At 41.1% G+C, this 22,374-nt stretch overlaps 1 protein-coding gene across 3 annotated transcripts in view; it reads right to left on the bottom strand.

Annotated features, from left to right (window-relative positions):
* Nucleotides 1–2,060: 2,060 nt before the first annotated feature.
* EPS15L1 (epidermal growth factor receptor pathway substrate 15 like 1) overlaps nucleotides 2,061–22,374 on the bottom strand; it is a 243,741-nt gene continuing 223,427 nt past the window's right edge. For all 3 annotated transcript variants that reach the window (XM_044270441.1, XM_044270433.1, XM_044270447.1), the window contains 2 exons: nucleotides 20,944–21,149; nucleotides 2,061–4,372 (listed from right to left, as the gene is read on the bottom strand). In XM_044270441.1, coding sequence (XP_044126376.1) covers nucleotides 4,226–4,372; nucleotides 20,944–21,149 — 353 coding nt within the window. In that variant the 3' untranslated portion in view covers nucleotides 2,061–4,225. The remainder of the gene's footprint in view (nucleotides 4,373–20,943; nucleotides 21,150–22,374) is intronic.

Below are 22,374 nucleotides of genomic sequence, written 5' to 3'. Positions count from 1 at the left end.
ACATTTGTTAGGCCTCCAGCTGCCATGGCAACCATGGGGGTCAATGAGGTACAGTGGGAGCCCCATTCCTTTTGTCAACCACTTTGATACCGTGGTCACTATCGACTGCAGGATCCAAGTGGTTAAACAGTCATGATTGTATCCAGCTCTGATATTGGTCATTGTAATGTGAGCCCAGCTGTATATTACTGTTGCAGATGGCAACTTCCATTCTGCTGGATCATGTACTCTGTGGTGTCTTCCTCTGTTTTACTTTTGTTTCTGTAGCAGATCATTACCATCATCCTACTTCCTGAAGCCTACAAACTTATGTCTACCACATGCTGCATGAGCTCCACCCGATCAGTCAGCCAACTCCTGGTGTGACTTGAATGCTAGAAGCAGCATGTCTGTTATATAGATGAGGAAGATCCTAACATGGCTGCTGAAGGAAAAATTAGTTGGAATGACTGCGAGAATCATTTAAAAACTGCAATTGTTTTTATTAGTTTACCAGTCCAGAATTTTTAGGGAAAAATAAATCATGATTGCAATATCACTATTGCAGCTCTGGGTCGTCGATGTCTCACTCAATCACTTCGGTGCTCCACGTCCTGGCAGTGGGGACCCACCTCTGGCTCTCCATACCCTCCCATCTTGCTAGCCTAGCCTCTCCCACAGAGCTGAGTGACCGGCTTGTTTTTGTCGGGTGAGATGTTTTTGTTGGCACCATTTTGGGTACATATGACCAAAACTGTTGAACTGTACATTTCTTTTTACGTTACGTGCAGGAAAAAATTTCGGCATACAAATTTCAATGACTAAAACCATGTAAGAAAGCTATAGTGTGATAAGGGGACACATGGGGTGAATTAGCAGAAGGCTGCTGACAGATGACAACCCCTGCCTGCAATGATGTTACCAAATGTATCACCCAATCGAGTAGTTGTGCATATAAAGTCATTACAAAGCTAGGTGAGAGTTGTCCATTTGAACTGTTAGTGCTATATTTTCATATGACGTCATGATATAATGATATGTTTTCATAGTCGCATGTAATAAAGTGCCTCAGACTTTCCCCATCACTGATAAATACAATATGCACAGCTCGGTAAACCCAGCCATATGCCAACATGCACTAGTAGTATGAAATCTATATTACATATAATAAATGCTTTGCTATGGCATTTGATTCATATGCAAAACAAAGTCATATTCAGGATGTGCATATTATACTAAGGCTGTTCTGTCGCAAACAATATTTTACATATTTTAAACCAGCAACTGGATCTGAATACTTTTGTAAGTGCATGTAAATGAAAATTTTGTACAGCCACTGAACTATTCAAGAAAATGTACCAGTATAGCGCCACCTGCTGTCTATTCTTTCCCACCACCCTGAGGTGGTCGCACATGCTCAGTTTAAATCTTTAAATCTTCAACTGCCATCAGTTATATCTTCTGTTTGAAGCTGTGGCAGTTACAGGGGAAGAGCGGCAGCAGAAAGGAAACCCCCTGAACTGCAATAGGGAGAGCTGCATCATGAAGGACACACCCCTGAGCTACCAGCCTGAAATAAATTTAGCAGAACAATTCGAGCAATGGGTTGATATCTGGTTCCATGTGTGGTGCAGGGCTAGTTCCAGAGATTGTCATGTACTATAATGATGTCAGATTTTTTTTACATCAGTCATGGCATAACCCCTTTAACACTAAATAAGCTGACTTATGGTAGATGTTGGTCATTGTATAGACCAGGCATGGCCAACCTGTGGCTCTCCAGCTGTTGTAAAACTACAACTCCCAGCATGCCCTGCTGTAGGCTGATAGCTGTAGGCAGTCTGAGCATGGTGGGAGTTGTAGTTTTGCAACAGCTGGAGAGCCTCAGGTTGGCCATCCCTGGTATAGACAGACCAGTGCTGCAATTTCAGATACTCCAGTGTGTATCCCAAACAAGAAAAGTAGAGGCAAAGACAAGTGTCTTTAACATTTTATAATCATGTTGTGTAATATGCAGGAACAATTTCTTCTTGACCTGTATAGATAGAAACTGTAAAACAGAGCACCACAGGGACATTTTCCAAAAAGTAACTTTTCATTTATTATATTAAAACAATAACATTTCTCTTATATTAAACAATAGACACACAACGGATTAATATTTCATTTATTATCCCTTCCTTTGTCCTAACAGCTATTTTGATTTCTAGTATTCTGGTAAAGTGGGGGTAATGTGGATAGGATGAGAGGGAGCATTGGAAAAACTTGGCATGTGATTTTGAAGGTCATTGTGCAAGAGGATTTCTCAACCAAAGATGTTGAATTAGAAGTTCTGGCACATCTTACTCTGTCTTTTATCTGACACATGGTATACAGATTTCAATGACTAAAATCATGTAAAAAGCTATAGTATGATAAGGGGGACAACATGGGGTGAATTAGCAGAAGGCTTCTGGCAGATGCCGGCAAAGACGCTACCCCAGTGCACATTCCCATGTGTACTGAAGTGCATCACCCAATCGAGTAGTTGTGACATGAACGGTTAGTGCTATATTTTCATATGACGTCATGATATAATGATATGTTTTCATAGTCGCATGTAATAAAGTGCCTCAGACTTTCCCCATCACTGATAAATACAATATGCACAGCTCGGTAAACCCAGCCATATGTCAACATGCACTAGTAGTATGAAATCTATATTACATATAATAAATGCTTTGTTACTGCATTTGATTCAAATGCAAGACAAGGTCATATTCAGAAGGGATGTGCATATCATTTTAAGGCTGTTCTGCTACCCATAATAACAACAACTCATTTTACCCAAAAGGGGAGAGAACACGTATATTTAAAAAAAAAAACAGAACCCACAAATAGTCATATGTAGGTGTGAGGTTTGCATGTGACTTCTAAGCAAATATCTCTTGACCACAGCTATAAAACCACAAGAGAGGAATACAAGGGCACCTGTTAACCCTGTGTTGAACAGTTAACTCTTAAAAATCTGCATTATTTTTTTCACAGCTTTCAGACATGGCTAAAAACAGACGTACTAAATGTCCAGCAACAAAAACCGAGAAAGACAAAAACAAAAAACAAAACAAGGCTTATGTGACAATAAACACTGAAGTAAACATGTTACAATTCATTTCTACAGCTCATCCTGCATATTGTGCACATATATAATAAATGCTTAATTTTAGGGATAGCATACTGACAATACTTGCTATAGGCTTAAAGTTGGAACACAACCACAATGAGATAGTTAAAAAAAAAAATCGAAATAGTCTGGCAGATCATCTCTGGTGGTTGCCGGTCTTCGGCGGCTTTTAGCTGGCTGCCTACTTCTCATATGTAAAAGCCAATGCATCCCATCGCATTTAGAACTGGAAGCAGTGCTGGATATATAATGGACCTGGAACTGGGCTTTTAACTTAAATTTAAACTTAGTTTGGTCCCACGGAGAAAAAGCCAGTATTAAAATGTAAGCATTAAAAAAAAAAAAAATCAATAATACTCACAAAAGGTAGGGTGACACCAACACCTTGTACCATGGCTTTAAAAGATAATTCAGCATCTATATCATCCATTTTCAAAGACTGATGCCATAGGGGATTGTGGAATATGGATAACGTATGGATTATTGCAGATGAACAGATCGTATACATGGTTTCAAAATCATAAACCACTAACACCCAAATGACATATAGAACACACATCTAGGTATGAGAGTCCACAGGGCCGAATATTGGAGTTACACAATAAATAAAAAATGAATCATATCAGAAATCTCTCGACTTTACATTAGGAAACCCTTTTGATTCTCATTTTTTGCAGTTTATTGGAAATGCTGCCAATTTTGCATCTACTCCTGAAATAGCTGCCCTTATATTACAGTATAATATTCTGATACCATGTCTAGCATTATGGCATTCTGGATCTGTTGTGGGAAAATGTAACAGGAAAACATATGTCCACATACACACAAATAAAATGAGACATACATTGAGATGCTTTTAACAGTTTCCTAAGTGGAGATATGTCCGGAGTAATATTTCCATCAATAGATGGTGCATGAGTGATGTCACTGGTTCCCAGTGAAAGACTAGTTGACAAATTAGGATGTCGAAACAGATGGTGGATTCAGCATTCCCTCTCTAGGTTTTTTTTTTTTTTTTTCAGAGTAAAGTTGTCATATAGTTGGCATAATGTCACATAGACAAGGGAGGTATGGGTGCAGTTCTCAAGAGCTGGGCATTTCTGCTTTGCTGAGAGCAATTGCTAACTCCAGATCTTCTTGTTCCTGGCGCTTTAAACGGTCTAGTCTTTCCTTCTCTGCCCGTTGACTTTCTCGTTTGGCCCACGCTAGCTGCTGCTCCTCGTTCCCAAACTGTGGGATATGAAAATAAAAAGATCAGCCTTTGTGCCTTTCAACACTGGACAGAACTTTATACACCATTTATAATCAGCCAGACAGCTCATGTTCCAATGGAGACCACCCTACCGGTTACATACACAGAATTTGAAATAAAGCAATCTAAATGGTAGCGCTAACTATACACAACATATTTTGTGTTATAAATCATTTTTTATTGTGTTTACTTTCTAACCAACAAATCCTTCCATCAAAAGTCTTAGAAGAAAGTTGATTCAGGGGTATTCCAGTTAATATTGAGATCAGGTTCCAGGCTGTTCACTCCTGCATCCTATACTGGTGGTCATGGCATACAGAAGGACTGTTTCAAGGGGTTAAATATCTTTCAAAAAGAAAACACATTAGACTGAGAAAGTGCTGCACAATGCATGAGGAATATGATCTGTAACATGTACCAAGCTTGGTGCAAAAGATTGCAGATCATTAAAAAAAAAAGCGGAGCAAAGTTTGTCTCATCTGCAGTCTTGCATTACCCCCATGCTGTGCTTTTAATGTGAATAAATGCTCATCAACATAGCTTTGGGGGTACTTTGATGGCTTATGATGGTCATACATGTTACAATAAAGTCATCCGAACCTGCAGATTTCTGAGGGACCACATAACCCTCTAATGTGTATGAGAGTGTCCCTACTCTCTCCAATGAAAATGTGAAGGAAAGGATGGCGGGACGTTGGATCCTTTTTGTTCTTGAAAGAGATAAGCTGATGCCAAAGTGTTTGTGAACACATGCACGCTCGCTGAAGCCCAGTATACATGTGCACGGTGGCGTATGTCAGGAGGCCTAGCTTGGAAACACTGATCTGTCCTTGTGATCTAGTAGAGTTACACAGCATTACTGTAAGATCTGGTCTCATGTCATTAAAGAGGACATGACCGCTCTCCTGCCAGGTCTGTTTTAGGAAATACTCGTCTCTCTCAACAAACCAGGAGCACTTTGTCTTAGAATTCTGTGTTGTTCCATCTGGAAATGGATGAGTAAACTCCTGGGCGGTACTGCTTTGGTGTGTTCCTACACACCGTGACTCTGTCCAATCACTGCTGATAGTGTCACACTATGTACAGATGTACCCCACTGACAACACCAGTGGTAACATTATTGTCAATGTATTCATACTTTACCAGGAAGAATAACAGAGTAATAGCATGATGCTGAGTAAAAGTGCTCCAGAATTTTATTGGGAATGCAAAAAACCTGACAGGTGCTCCTTAAAACATAGCAATTTTATACTGAAAAGTTGTGCAACTTTCTATCACAACTTGTGTTTCAATTTTTTTGTATTTTAAGATCTAGTGTGCAAATCACTGAGTAATTTTACACCTGCCAGACTGAGAATAATTAAAGTGTAACTGTTGTTTCAGTGTATTTTTAATATAGTGTAGGGACATGGATGTTACACATTTTTGTAATATTTTTTATCAGGGAAATATGTTTCTTAAAGCTAAGGCCTCGTTCACATCAGTGAATGCAGGACTTTTGTCTCCGCTCCACAATCATTTTCTGAGCGTAAACCTAACGGACCCCATTATGGTCTATGGGGTCCGTAGGCTCCGCTCGTCTCAGTTATGTGCCCAATCCATCCTTTCCGTTCTCCTGCTCCTATAACGGAGCAGGAGAACGGAAAGGCTGAACACTGATGTGAACTCAGCCTAAGGCTACTTTCACACTCACGTTTGGTGCTGATCCGTCATGGATCTGCACAGACGCATCTGTTCAGATAATACAACTGTCTGCATCTGTTCAGAATGGATCCGTTTGTATTATCTTTAACATAGCCAAGACGGATCCGTCTTGAACACCACTGAAAGTCAATGGGGGACGGATTCGTTTTCTATTGTGCCATATTGTGTCAATGAAAACGGATCGGTCCTCATGGACTTACATTGTGTGCCAGGACAGATCCGTTTGGCTCAGTTTCGTCTGACGGATACCAAAACGCTGCAAGCAGCGTTTTGGTGTCCACCTCCAAAGCGGAATGGAGACGGAATGGAGGCAAACTGATGCATTCTGAGCGGATCCTTAGTCATTCAGAATGCATTAGGGCAAAACTGATCCGTTTTGGACCGCTTGTAAGAGCCCTGAACGGATCTCACAAACGGAAACCAAAACACCAGTGTGAAAGTAGCCTAAGGCTACTTTCACACTTGCATTTTTCTTTTCCGGCAGTGAGTTCCGTCCTGACGGCTCTATACTGGAAAAGAACTGATCCGTTTTATCCAAATGCATTCTGAATGGAGAGCAATCCATTCAGGATGCATCAGGATGTCTTCAGTTCAGTCTTTTTGACTGATCAGGATGGAGATAAAACTGTAGCATGCTGCGGTTTTATCTCCGGACAAAAAAACTGAACACTTGCCTGAATGCCGAAGCCGGCATTTTTCCCCATAGGAATGTATCAATCAAAATACTGGAATGCCGGATCCGTCCTTCCGGTCTGCGCATGCACAGATTAAAAAAAAAAATTGAAAAAAAAATCATAACGGATCCGTTTGTCCGTATGACAAACGGACAGACGGATCCGTTCTTGCAATACATTTGTAAGACAGATCAGTATCCTGATCAGTCTTAAAATGCATTCAGTTGGCATACGTTTTGCCGGATCCAGATTCTTCTGCCGCAAGTGTGAAAGTACCCTAAAACTGAGTACTACTAAGGAGAGTCCTTTTGAGTCTTAAATTCTACTGAGTGCTGAAGATGCCTGCATGTAACTTACAGAAGCTTCAAGCCTCTCTTGTCACTAACCCAGTCCCCTAATATGTACATGTGCCTTAACTATCACTGCCTGACTGGTTACACACAGGGGTCTTCAGTGCTCAGTAGAACTGAAGACAGACTCTCCTTAGCAATGATGAGTTAGAGCTTTACTAAGAAGACTCTTTACACCCTGGCTGGGGCATATCCAATACTATCTATGGGACATCATTTAGATTTACTACTTATGTGGACGTTCGATATTTGCTGGCCTATTTAGCACTACAAACTGGATACATGCACCAAAGAGGCCAACATCAGTGGATATTGTGCAGTATTGTGCTGCAGTTTGTCTAGCTGTTTCTTGCTAGTGCAGCCATGAACTACAGCTACATTATATCTCTCACTTGTTGATTATACCCTGTTACATCTGTGTTTCGGGTGCATTACTTAGAACCTCAATGAAATGACCAACATTTCATTGCATTTTGGATAAATAAAAAGGCATCAAAATTTCTGGAGTTTTTACGACAATTTTTTTGTGTTTATTCTATGTTTTCTTACAGCAAAGGAGAAAAATCAAATCACACAATGCAAACTCAAATTACATTAATATAATTCAATTTTATATTAATGTAATTTGAGTTTTCATTGTGCGTCTTTTTTTCCCCGTTGCTGTAAGGAAATGTAGCATAAACATAGATAAGTTATTGCAAAAATTCCAGACACTTTGATGCGTTTTTTTTTTCTTTTGTATCCAAAATGCAGCACTTCCGTGACAGCAGCCTTATAGAGCGTGCTCTAGCATACAGCATGATCACTTGCAGTTATATCACAGTAAGCATAACTATACACACCCAGTCCCCTTAATGCCCCCACAATGTAATTATTCCCCCTTTGTGCCAGTACATAGTAGTTATGTCCAGATATGTGCCCCCTCACAGTAGTAATTGTCAGATATGTGCCCCTTGACAGGGGCACAGTTCCTCATGAGCACAGTTCAGCCGCTGGTGCTCCACAGCAGTAGCAGGATGTAGTGTCGCACATTGCTCTGCTGGTCTGTGGAGGAGGAGGAGCACAGCAGATTCCCGGCCACACCGCTCCTCCTCCTACACAGACCAGCAGTGCGATGTGTGACACTACATCCTGCTACTGCTGTGGAGCCAGGTCCATATTTAGATTAGATTCTGCCCTAGGCACTTTAGTGCCAGCTTTCTCCCCCTAATGAAGTCCATAGCTGATGGTAAAATGCTCCCTAGGCCTTCAGCTATCCCTCAGGACTCCCTCATACACTTGGACAATTAAAGGACTGACCTGCTACGTGTGTGAGCTAGGCAGCTGAAGGCATCTGTATTGGTACCATGTTCTTATGTGCCTGCATTGCTGAGAAAAAATATTTATTATATAAAAACGGGGGCGTTACCATTACACCTAGAGGCTCTCCTCTCTCTGTAACTGCCGAGCCCTCTGCACTTTAGCATGGCCCGGTGGGACGAAATTTTCACTGCCAGGACCTGTCAAAGTAGACAGGGAGCGGCAGTTGCAGAGACAGCAGAGCCTCTAGGTGTAATGGTAACGCCCCCGTTGCTCCTAGAGGATCATTTGCATATATTCAAATATATATATATATATATATATATTTTTTTAATAATGCATGCATATATGAACATGGGCCCAACACAGAATGTCACTGATGGGTGGCTTTAGCGCTGCCCTAGCCATTTTACAGGCTGAGGCAGTGCTAAAGCATGTCCATTAGTGCTAGTGACATCACCGGGCTCATTGCCAGGTGGAAGCCACCCCCAAATAGTATCCCCAGTGGTAATAAGGCTCCCTACTGTGCCCTCAGTACTAATAAGGCCTCCCTATAGGGCACCTCTTATAATCTATAAGGCACTTCTATAGAGCCCTCAGTAGTAGTAATGCCCTCCACCACTGCCCACAGTATATATGTTCCCTGCAGTGCCCCCTGTAATTATCATACCTTCTGCTATACCCCCCAGAGTTATAATCATCACTGTAGTGCCCCAATAAATTATAATGCCCTCTCCCTCCAGTCTTCTATACCATGCAGTCCCATGTAAATAACACCAGTCGTCTCCAACCAGTCTTCTATATGATACAGTCCCATGGAAATAATCTTCCTTACAGTCTTCTATACCATGCAGTCCCAGGTAAATAACTTCACTCCTCTCCCTTCAGTCTTCTATACCAGGCACCCCTATGTAAATAACACCAGTCCTCTCCCTCCAGTCCCATGTAAATAACGTCTCTTCCTAACAGTTCTCTATAACATACAGCCCCATGTATAAATAACTTAAATCCACTCCTTCACCCCCCTCCAACACATAGTCCCATATAAATAACATCACTCCTTACCCTCCAGTCTTCTAAAATATCCATTCCCATGTAAATAACACCAGTCACCTCCCTCCAATCTTCTATAACAAGCATGCTCAACCTATGGCCCTCCAGCGGTTGCAAAACTACAACTCCCAGCATTCCCAGACAGTCTACAGCTATCAGCCTGCAACAGGGCATGGTGGGAGTTGTAGTTTTACAACAGCTGGAGGCCCACAGGTTGAGCATCCCTGTTCTATAACATACAGTCCCATGTAAAAAACATATCTTTCCTATAGTCTTCTATAACATACAGTCCTATGTAACTGACATCCCTCCCCTCCCTTCAGCCCCTCTAACTTACAGTCCCAGTTAAATAACATATTTCCCTCCCACTAAGCAGGGAGGAGGTATAATGGGGAGAACCACATCTCCCAGCATTTCTCTGACACTTACATTCATTCCATGGCATCACAGGTCTCCACTGCTGAGCGCTGCCTCTTTCTGCACTGGTCACATGACGGTGACCTCATCACAGGTCCTACCTCCACTGCTGAAAAGATCACATGACTATATCATCGAAGGTCCTTCAGCTATGGAGTGTAGACACAAACCGGCAGCAGATTTGCAGTAAGTGCTAATCAGCCCCTCCCCAAAACTCTGCCTCCTCCTGACCTCCACACCAAGGTGCCCAGGTTACCCTGTTGGCAGAGGTAGGGTATGAAAAATATTATAAGATAAAAAAATAATCGCCTCTGCTGGCACTGGGATGGGCCCCCTCCCTTGCTGGGCCCCTGTGCAGCTGAACAAGCTGCACAGGCGGTATGTCCGTCCCTAGTAAGGACACCGATTTTTTTTTATTCCATGTGAGCACCATTTTTTCCCTGATTTTTTTTCAGACCTTTCAGATTCCTTATGTTAAATTAAAGCTATGAAGACAGTGCAAACAAAGTCTAATGCATATATGACTTGCCAAAATATTACTGTTACATATCAAACTGGGATTCAGTGCTGTTCATCTTTGAAAGACACCATCCTACCTCTGAGAAGTGTAATTGATGACAGAGGTAAATTTGCTCATCTGCTGGATAAAGGAATAGTCTGTTAGGTCAGTTACAGACACCCATTATGCAGCTACAAGTTTTAATTTTCTGCCATAGTTCTACAGAACTGCGGTCTATGCTCAGTTATCAGATCCATGTAAGGGTTTGGGTATAAAAATACTTCTAGGATGAGCCATCTTAAAGTCAAAAGTGATGTCCAATATGGCAGCAGATCCTCCATTCGGCTTTGAGACTGCTTCAACAGAATAGACTGGGGCATGTATAAAATAATAACCTTGTTCCCACTATTTTCTAAACTGCATTGAAAGTATGAAACTTATGCACTTTTTGGTTGCCGTAGACTATTATCACCGTCTTCCATCTAATAAGATTTGCTAATGCAGCAACTTGAGTAAAGAATGTGATGAAATCCAAATCTCAGTGGTTTGGTAGGTTGCTTTTAGTGTGTCATCTGACTTTCTCCTTTCAATCTAAAGCCTCAAAATGGAGACCAAAGGAAGACCACATTTCAATTGTATTCAGAGGAGGAAAAGGAAATTGAGTTTAGGGTAGGAAGCCAGGGTCTTGAAGGAAGCAGCTGCAAGTAAGCATAGCAAAGGATAAGGAATATTTTGGAATGTCTGAGATTTAACTGCTTCCTTTCCACCAAAGACCATTACAATGCTTTGAAATAACTAACATAAGAAACAGTGATATTTTAAAATCAATCAGTCTTTGAAAGTTTGTGTTTAAAATGACTGTCAATTTCTTTAAATTTTTTTACTTAATATTAAAAAAAAATGGAAAATGTATGTTTTTTTGGCTGCTCTCCTTGTTCATTTTGGCAGTGGTGTACAATTGAAAATTAAATACAAAATATTGAACTGTAGCATTCAGCAGAGAGAGAGAGAGAAAACTCATATCTAGGTAGAGAAACCACTGTATGTTTCCTGCTTCTGTGAGGGAAGATGTTATCTGCTACTATAACAATAGATTAGTAGAATTAGAATGACAGTACTATTCTCTTGATAGGCCTATATAAAGGTGCCCACTGAAGGGCACTGAACTTAGCGTAATGCCCTGAGTCACTAAAGGGGAGTCTCTCTGGTCAGAGTGAATGGTCTGACTGAGAAAGTCAAGCAAGGCTGTTTGATGTGCTAAAAGTCCAAACAAAGGAGGAAATGAAACAGCCACGACAGGAAGTAGAATACATGGATATATATCATAAATATAGCCAATAAACTATTCACCCGTTACATGGAATATTCACATTCAGGGTATTATTTGTGATACTATTTTGATGGTAATCTTCCTTTAAGACAAATACTTTTCAATTCGGAAATCTTGGAATAAAGATCGAATCAGAACAAATACCTTATTCTTACCTTGCATCTGTTTTTCAGGGTTTCAGGAGAGATGCAAACACCACGTTCATATTAAAACAGAACGCTATGGACCATTTGTCCCAGTAATTCTATACACTTGGGGACAATATCACAGCACATTACAAAATGGTAAGCACATTACAAAATGGTAAAGTGCTGTACAATATGTTTGTGATACATATAAAGTATTATGTTCTGCAGTTGATAAAAATCGGTGCACATACAGTAAAGACCAAAAGTTTGGACACACCTTCTCATTCAAAGAGTTTTCTTTATTTTCATGACTATGAAGGCATCAAAACTATGAATTAACACATGTGGAATTATATACATAACAAAAAAGTGTGAAACAACTGAAAATATGTCATATTCTAGGTTCTTCAAAGTAGCCACCTTTTGCTTTGATTATTGCTTTGCACACTCTTGGCATTCTCTTGATGAGCTTCAAGAGGTAGTCACCTAAAATGGTCATCCAACAGTCTTGAAGGAGTTCCCAGAGATGCTTAGCACTTGTTGGCCCTTTTGCCTTCACTCTGCGGTCCAGCTCACCCCAAACCATCTCGATCGGGTTCAGGTCCGGTGACTGTGGAGGCCAGGTCATCCGGCGCAGCACCCCATTACTCTCCTTCATGGTCAAATAGCCCTTACTTTCAAAGTTTTCCCAATTTTTCGGACTGACTGACTGACCTTCATTTCTTAAAGTAATGATGGCCACTCGTTTTTCTTTACTTAGCTGCTTTTTTCTTCCCATAATACAAATTCTAACAGTATATTCAGTAGGACTATCAGCTGTGTATCCACCTGACTTCTCCTCAACGCAACTGATGGTCCCAACCCCATTTATAAGGCAAGAAATCACACTTATTAAACCTGACAGGGCACACCTGTGAAGTGAAAACCATTTCCGGTGACTACCTCTTGAAGCTCATCAAGGGAATGCCAAGAGTGTGCAAAGCAGTAATCAAAGCAAAGGGTGGCTACTTTGAAGAACCTAGAATATGACATATTTTCAGTTGTTTCACACTTTTTTGTTATGTATATAATTCCACATGTGTTAATTCATAGTTTTGATGCCTTCATAGTCATGAAAATAAAGAAAACTCTTTGAATGAGAAGGTGTGTCCAAACTTTTGGTCTGTACTGTAAGTCCCTACATCATCGTTTATTATTTTGGAAAGTAAAGTAGCTTTTCTGAGTGATCGTAAAGGGTCAGTTATCCGATGTCTGCTGGGTGAATTCTGATACGCTGCAAAGAATACTAAGAACATGTGGTCTTAAACTGGCCATACACACTTAAATGTACTCATATCACTGATGGACCCAATCTCTAACCATGTGTGGCCGTGCTGAAGCACAACTTTTGAGCTCTGAACCGAACCAAACCTATGGAACAAACTCACACATATCAGAAAAGATACCCAGCCACAAAACTTTATAATCGGTACTATTAAAAATGACATCAGTATGACACCCTATGTAGCTGTACCAGTGAGTTTACCCAAATCCATTAAACACTGAACTCCCCCCACCCACCAAGCTGAAACAATCTCGATTCTGTGACACCATATAGGGTATCACTTGTTCCCCCTCTGGTTAGACTACTTATCACATCTGCAGCCATGTTCCAGACGGCAGTTCCGGCAAAGAATGCCTGAGAATCTGGCCGATTCCCAGCATATTTGGGGGGTAGCTGCCAGATCCTATTATAGTCAATGGGTTCCGGCGGACAGGTGGGAGTATTCGGCAATGCCAGATCTGGAGAACTCGGCAGGCTGTTCTCTACCAGAACAACATGACAGAGACTCTGCTGCATATGTGAAACTAGCCAGCTAGTTTGCATCTCTGAAAAATGATGTGGGATTATGTGTCTACACATCATTATGCGTCTATGAGACCGTTCAGTGGAAACCCTTTCTGGGGATACGTTGAATGAGTGTAATAGTTGGAGGGTATGGTCACACGTGGAGTATAGCATTTACAGCAGCAGCAAAGTGGATGTGATTTTCATAAATCTCATCCAAATGGTATATGCATATGGTCATTTTCTACAAGAAAATTAGCGAATAACTTGACATGAGGATTACATTTTAAATCTGCAGCATGTCAATTTATGTTGTGGATTTCAGCATCTGATTTTACCCCATTTGCAATCCAAAAGGTAAAATCGGTGGCAAAATTTCCTTGATGACTTTCAGAACAAGATCCCCACCATTTCGTACACATTTTGCTGCTGCGGCCATACCCTCAGGCATCATATCGAGGTCTGTTATAGTGACAGGTTCACCTTAAAAGTCCAAAAATGACTAATCTAACCACTTCACTGCGTCCAACGAGGCACATTTCATCACTAACGCTGTAAGGTGTGTTACCTTACCTTAGACCACAAAATAAAATCCAGTAATTTTGAGTTTCTGATTTTGTTTGCAACCATTAGAACACACACTAACCTGTTTTCTGTCTGGATTCTGCATTGTCAGGCTACATGTAACGGTAGAAACATTAAGTGACCCACAGAGGAATACACAAAGGGAGGGGAATGCTCAAGATGTTTCCATTTATTGAAAAAACACACAAATTCTTATTGTATACATAAATACAACATAGCAAAAGCAGACATGCAAGAAACAGTGAAAGTCTGAGCAGCAAGAGATGCAAATTGCAAGCTGGTTAACATAGCAACCCAGGTCAGAAGAAAAGGAATGATTTAGCATCCTGGAAATAGTGGTCTAAACGCCCATTCCTCTCTTACCAGTCTATAGGTTGCATTATTGCTGAGTTTTCCCCCAGGTATGACATGGCTTTTCTTAATACATATTAGTAAGAGGGTAAATGCATTGCTAGAACAGGAACAGGCAAGTACATTGAATTAAAACATTCATATTAACTCCATTTTCCATACAAAAAAAAAATACTATATGTGAACCCTTTGGACTGATATGGATTTCTGCACAAATTGGTCATAAAATGTGATCTGATCTTCATCTAAGTCACAACAATAGACAATCACAGTCTGCTTAAACTAACACAAAGAATTAAATGTTACCATGTTTTTATTGCACACACCATGTAAACATTCACAGTGCAGGTGGAAAAAGTATGTGAACCCCTAGACTAATGACATCTCCAAGAGCTAATTGGAGTGAGGTGTCAGCCATCTGGAGTCCAATCAATGAGATGAGATTGGAGGTGTTGGTTACAGCTGCCCTGCCCTATAAAAAACACACACCAGTTCTAGGTTTGCTTTTCACAAGAAACATTGATTGATGTAAATGATGCCTTGCACAAAAGAGCTCTCAGAAGACCTACGATTAAGAATTGTTGACTTGCATAAAGCTGGAAAGGGTTATAAAGTATCTCCAAAAGCCTTGCTGTTCATCAGTCCACGGTAAGACAAATTGTCTATAAATGGAGAAAGTTCAGCACTGCTGCTACTCTCCCTAGGAGTGGCCGTCCTGTAAAGATGACTGCAAGAGCACAGCGCAGAATGCTCAATGAGGTGAAGAAGAATCCTAGAGTGTCAGCTAAAGACTTACAAAAGTCCCTGGCATATGCTAACATCCCTGTTAGCGAATCTACGATACGTAAAACACTAAACAAGAATGGATTTTATGTGAGGATACCACAGAGGAAGCCACTGCTGTCCAAAAAGAAACATTGTTGCACATTTACAGTTTGCACAAGAGCACCTGGATGTTCCACAGCAGTACTGGCAAAATATTCTGTGGACTGATGAAAAGAAAGTTGAGTTGTTTGGAAGAAACACACAACACTATCTGTGGAGAAAGCGAGGCACAGCACACCAACATCAAAACCTTGTCCCAACTGTGAAGTATGGTGGTGGGGGCATCATGGTTTGGGGTTGCTTTGCTGCGTCAGGACCTGGACGGATTGCTATCATCAAAGGAAAAATGAATTCCCAAGTTTATCAAGACATTTTGCAGGAGAACTTAAGGCCACCTGTCCACTAGCTGAAGCTCAACAGAAGATGAGTCTTGTAACAGGACAAGACCCAAAGCATAGAAGTAAACCAACAACAGAATGGCTTAAACAGAAGAAAATACGCCTTCTGGAGTGGCCAGTCAGAGTCCTGACCTCAACCCGATTGAGATACTGTGGCATGACCTCAAGAAAGCGATTCACACCAGACATCCCAAGAATATTGCTGAACTGAAACAGTTCTGTAAAGAGGAATGGCCAAGAATTACTCCTGACCGTTGTGCACGTCTGATCTGAAACTACAGGAAACGTTTGGTTGAAATTATTGCTGCCAAAGGAGGTTCAACCAGTTATTAAATCCAAGGGTTCACATACTTTTTCCACCTGCACTGTGAATGTTTCCATGGTGTGTTCAATAAAAACATGGTAACATTTAATTCTTTGTGTGTCATTAGTTTAAGCAGACTGTGATTGTCTATTGTTGTGACTTAGATGAAGATCAGATCACATTTTATGACTAATTTGTGCAGAAATCCATATCAATCCAAAGGGTTTACATACTTTATCTTGCAACTGTATATATATATATATATATATATATATATATATATATATATATACACACACACACACACACACACGCAGTAAAATTCCATTATTCCTGCAGAAATAGGACTTGATAAGCAAATGTTTCTCAAACATTCCTTACTAGCAAGCAGATATAGGAAAGAATTAGGGCTCAGGCACATGACAGTATGCCCTCAGAGACATACGATCTGTGAGTGGGTTATACCGGTATGTCCCGTACATCGTGCGCACAGCATCATAGGTTACTATGATGCCGTGCGCATCGGGCCGCCCGCAGGACTATTGTCCTGCACTAATAAGATCATATGAGTGCAGGACAATAGCCCTGCGGGTGGCCTGATGCGCACAGCATCATAGTAAACTATGATGCTATGCGCTCCCATGCGCACGATGTATGCCGCTCCGGGACATATGGCCCGCTCACGGACCGTATGTCTTGGAGGGCATACAGTCGTGTGCATGAGCCCTTAACAACATCTTTTATAGCTAGAGAAGCATAAAGAGATCAAATATGTATTAAATATGCAACAGCTTTGCTCAATATGACAGCACCAGTCTGGCAAGATTCCAGATTGCTGTACTAGAGGAATTTTACTATGTGTATATGTATATATATATATATATATATATATCGTGCAGAAGTTCATTCATTTCAGTAATGCAAATTAAAAGGAGTTGCATTAATGCAGCTTAAAACTTGAATTTTGTGAAAAGGTTCAATATTCTAGGCTCAAAGTGTCACACACTAGTCAGCTAATTAATCCATATCCCCTGAGCAAAGGGTACCTAAAAAATGTGACTTTGGGGTTTCATGAGCTGTAAGCCATAATCATCTAAATTATAACAAATAAAGGCTTGAAATATCTCACTTTGCATGTAATGAGTCTATCTCATATGTTAGTTTCATCTTTTAAGTCGCATTACTGAAATAAATTAACTTTCCACGATATTCAAATTTTTCGAGTTTCACCTGTTTATATATATATATATACACACACACACACACGCACTATGATATACATACACATATATATATATATATATATATATATATATATACACACACACATAGCAAAAGTTTGAACATCCCTTGTCGAATAACATGTTCTGTTGATTTTGAATGTTAATAAAAGCTAAGAAAACCTTTGCAGGGAACATACGGTAATTCAAAAATGCTATATTCCTGCAAATCTCAATGCACCATTAGAGTTTATTTGCTGAATTTATCATACTGAAAATAACAAAATTGTCATGTTCAAGGGTCTGTACCAACACCAGTGGATTCAATGTCAATTTTGCTGTGTTTTACAAGCTGTAAAAATAACAAAAAACAAACAAACAAAAACAAAACCAGCACAGGTGATTGTGTAGACATTTGCAGACTTCAATGAATAAGTCTGGAAAAAGAGAAAGCATTAAGGATAGGCACAACTTCTGCTTTTTTGAAGTCACTCCTGGTTTTGGCTTCTAAAACTGCATCAAAAACCTGACCACGTGGCTGTACCCTAAGGATACCATCCCACGGTGCGGCAGGCTGTCTGTGAATAGGCCAAGCCCACCAATTGGCAACCAATGGCTGCATGATTTTACCACAAAATCATGAGGCCATTGGCTGCAAGAGTGGGTATGGCTTGCCCACATGTTGCCAGCCACATCCATAGTCATGGTCATACTGTAATTTATTTTAAAACATGAGGTTTTAGGATGTCCTCCACAGTCTCCTGATCAAATTACTAAACATCCTTGGGTAGATCTCAAACATGCTGTGCATGCAAAAAAGCCAAAGAATAGTTCTCCAATCAATGAAATGTTTTTTGCAGAATTCCACATGCTTGCCTCCAGAACAACCCCCATTTAGATGAACAAAACTGATTCTTAGTTGCAGAAATTTCTAAACCGAAATGCACAGCGTGCAAAGGCTAGCTACATGAAACATCTTCTACCAAAGGGTAAGTGCTGACTGACAGGATACCCACGTTTTTGCACATATTTTAGGTTTAATTCCTTTCTACTGTGATAGATTCAGCAAACAGACTCAGCACGTGCAGACTTTCATCCTTAAGTCTGGGTTCACACCTGAGCGTTTTACAGCGCGTTCCTACGCGCTGTAAAACGCACAACAGGCAAGAACCAATGATTCCCTATGGGAATGGTTCTCACCTGGGCGTTTTACAGCGCGTACGATCGCGCTGTAAAACGCCCGACGCTCAAACAAGTGCTTGAGCTTCTTTTTGGGCGTTTGTCGCGCGTTCCCGCACATAGATATTCGGGAACGCGCGACAATGTGTGCACGCCTGTCTCTGTATGCGCGATTGTAAACGCCCGTACAATCGCGCATACAGAGCGCTCGTTTCAGAACGCTCAGGTCTGAACCCAGCGTAAGTCTCTTCTCTAGATGTGTTATTTTCACTTAGAAAATGTAATAAAAAGAAATCGGTTCTGGTCCGCGCTTCTCCCAGCAGAAAGTAGCCACTTGTGCACACAGACGCTGTGTTCCTCACTCCACGCTGCCAAGCAAGATCTCATACACTCCAGCACCTTCAAGAGAACGGCAACATAGTGCAGCATCCACGGTACTTTTAAATGAAATTCTGTTTTCTTGTACTCACAATCATGACGAAGCCATTGGGCGAAACCCGTGACGGGCAAACAGCGGACTGACTAAATATTTTTAATGCTGATTTCAAGTGCATGATTGAGAGTACAATAAAACAGAATTTCATTTAAAAGTACCGTGGATGCTGCACTATGTTGCCGTTCTCTTGAAGGTGCTGGAGTGTATGAGATCTTGCTTGGCAGCGTGGAGTGAGGAACACAGCGTCTGTGTGCACAAGTGGCTACTTTCTGCTGGGAGAAGCGCGGACCAGAACCGATTTCTTTTTATTACTATATACAGGAGAGAGGACCGGCTCCTTTTATCTGGACTGCTGCTATCATTTTGTTGGGGGATACACAGACTACAGTTTTCTTTACTGGTGTTTTGTATTGTACTTAGAAAATGTACAGAACAAATTAGCTGACAAGGCCGCTTTTGCATACATACCCACGCTTACATTCACAAGCTCTCACAGACCAAAAAAAAAAGAAACAAAAGGACAGAGATAGAAAGCAAATTGACCAGACTGTCCAAGCAGCCTCATTTACAGCTTTATGCTCCATGTTTGAGGATATGCTTGCCAGAGCACTTTAACAAATTGATAAAAATGTAACCGCTGCAGATAGGTCCACACGTATGGCTACTGATTTTCCCTCTGCGTATGTGGGAAGAAAATCTGCAACTTATTACACTAAGCAGCAAAGCATGCTGTGGAAAAATACCCATGCAGAAATTGACCTATGGTGCATATTTTACATCCACAGCATGTAAATTCTTTCTGCAGATTTTCAGAGTAGATATCACCCTTTGGAATTTCACCTTCTGAAATCCGCCTGGTAAAGACGCAGACTTAGGAGAAATCCCCAACCGATTTGTTTTTGCCCCGTGTGGACGTACCCCTAGGCCCCTTGCAGACGAGCATGTCCGGATGCGTTGCTAATGCGTCCAGTGAAAAATGAGCGATTTCGCAGGCAAAGTCATTCAGTTTTGCCTGCTATCGCGTTCCGTTTTTATTGCGTGGGTGCAATGCGTTTTGATGTGTTTTGCACGCGCGTGCTAAAAAACTGAATGTATACAAGCAACATCTCTTAGCAACCACCAGTGAAAAACTATTTTCAAGCAGCTCCAGTCACTTCTATGAGGCCAGGACTGCGTCCAAATTGCAGAATATAGAACATGCTGCGATTTTCACGCAACGCACAAGTGATGCTTGAAAACCAACGCACATGTACACAGCCCCATTGAAATGATTGGCTCCAGATTCGCATCACGCATTGCACCCGCGCAGAATACTCGCTCGCGTGAAAAGGGCCTTAGTGTAAGTTACACTTTCATGGGCTAGAAAGGCAGTTAAAATACAACTACCCAGATGACATGGCCTATCTGCTGGGAGACATAACGTAAAATCCTGTAGCATATGCATTCAGAACATGGCTATGGTAATGATATACAGACTGCAGACTGGTCCTACATCACATCACTGCAGAATGTACTAAGAAATCCACTTCCAGAGTGTACAGATTTGAAGCAACCAGCACAGTGCTAAATAAGTGGTGTTCCTCTTAACCCAACCATTACTAGCCTTTGCTGTATTGCGTCCTTCCTTTAGGCAAGCCTACTCTACAACTTGGCCCAATGATGAAAAACACATTAAAAGCAACAATGTAAAACAAAACACTTGTTGATCCAGAGACTTTACAAAGAATGTATTCGTTTTCCAGACCATCAGTAACCAGAACACACCAACACTAATACATTAGGTAAATGAAAATGGTTTGACAACAGGTTTATAATACAGAGCAAGCCGTGTAAGGATTATTGGTTCAGATCTTCACAGTTTTGCATCTGTCCCAATACAGAAGAGGGATCAGCAGCATTTTATTGGGCTACGGATTAATTAATGGGAACCAAGGCTTCTTTATACGAGGGGAGAGGAGATTCAACTTACAGAGCCAAAGTTTGCAAACCCAGCAGATGTTCCCTTAGAGTGCTTCCCTGGTTGTGAGGTGGCAAATGGGTCTTTCCCACTGAAGGGGTCCGTAAACGCCTTTCTGCTCTGAAAAGGATCTCCTGGTTCTGTCCCAAATGGCTGGAAGGGATCACTGGACTTCTGAAAATGTGCTGAACTCAGCTGACTGACCGGAGTATTCTTACCTGGAGACAGAAAGGCAGAAGTATGACGTTTTATTTTATATTATGAGATGCATAACAGAGGTAACAGGCAGTCATTTATAAAGGCTGATATAGTAAAGTAAAAAAACATGATTACAGTATATTCCAGGATGGAACTGCCATCCCTTCAGTGCTTTATAAAATGGTGTATGTAATATTTCCAACCGCTTCTAGAAACGTGCAAAACGACTGACAGCTCAGGTACAAGCCTGCACAGGTAGCAGATTAGTAGACAGACAAACGGTCAATCCTTGGAGGAAGATGTGAATTAGCTTTTATCACTTAGGCTACTTTCACACTAGCGTTTTTACTGGATCCGGCAGGGTCCAGCAAAAAACGCTTCCGTTACTGATAATACAACCGTCTGCATCCGTTATGAACAGATCCGGTTGTAATATTTTTAACATTGCCAAGACGGATTCGTCAAGAACTCCACTGAAAGTCAATGGAGGACGGATCCGTTTTCTATTGTGGCAGAGAAAATGGATCCGTCCCCATTGACGTGCAATGGGGTGATGCCGGATCCGTCTTGCATCCGCATCCCAGGACGGAAAAAATACTCTCCCGTATGGGAATGCAACTAAACGGAACGGAATGCATTTTGGAGCATTCCGTTCTGTTCAGTTCAGTTTTGTCCCCATTATTGTCAATGGCGTTTAAGTTTTCCGGTATTGAGTTCCGTCATAAGGGCTCAATACCGGGGAAAAAACGCTTCAGTTTTGTCCTTATTTATTGTCGAATGGGGACAAAACTGAAGCGTTTTTCCCCGGTATTGAGCCCCTATGACGGAACTCAATACCGGAAAACTTAAACGCTGGTGTGAAAGTAGTCCTATGTTTCTATGTTGATTTACCATTAAACTGTCCTATGGATGCAGGAAATCCCAGGTAGTTGGATAAAGGGGTTGCCATACAATCACAGCTTATTACCTAACCACAGGATTTGTGATAGCTGGGAGGCGTTGCACAGCAGTCAGAAGAATGGGGTGTCCACATTTGGAATGTAACAACATACAAGCTGCTACTCAGACTGATGGCGATAGAAGAGTACTGTGCCTGGCTATCGTCAACAGTACCATAGGGACTGAATAAAGGGCAGCACACCAACGCTCCTTTGGACACCAATTATTATTTTAGGGCCAACTGGAAAAAGAACCTTTTAAACACACAAAAACTATGTTTTTAGTCATGGTTTCCATGTAACTCGG

Source organism: Bufo gargarizans, chromosome 1 (assembly GCF_014858855.1).
Source record: "Bufo gargarizans isolate SCDJY-AF-19 chromosome 1, ASM1485885v1, whole genome shotgun sequence".
Lineage (NCBI taxonomy): Eukaryota > Metazoa > Chordata > Amphibia > Anura > Bufonidae > Bufo > Bufo gargarizans.
The sequence above is the reverse complement of the archived record's forward strand: the minus strand, read 5'-3'. Positions and strand labels throughout refer to the sequence as shown.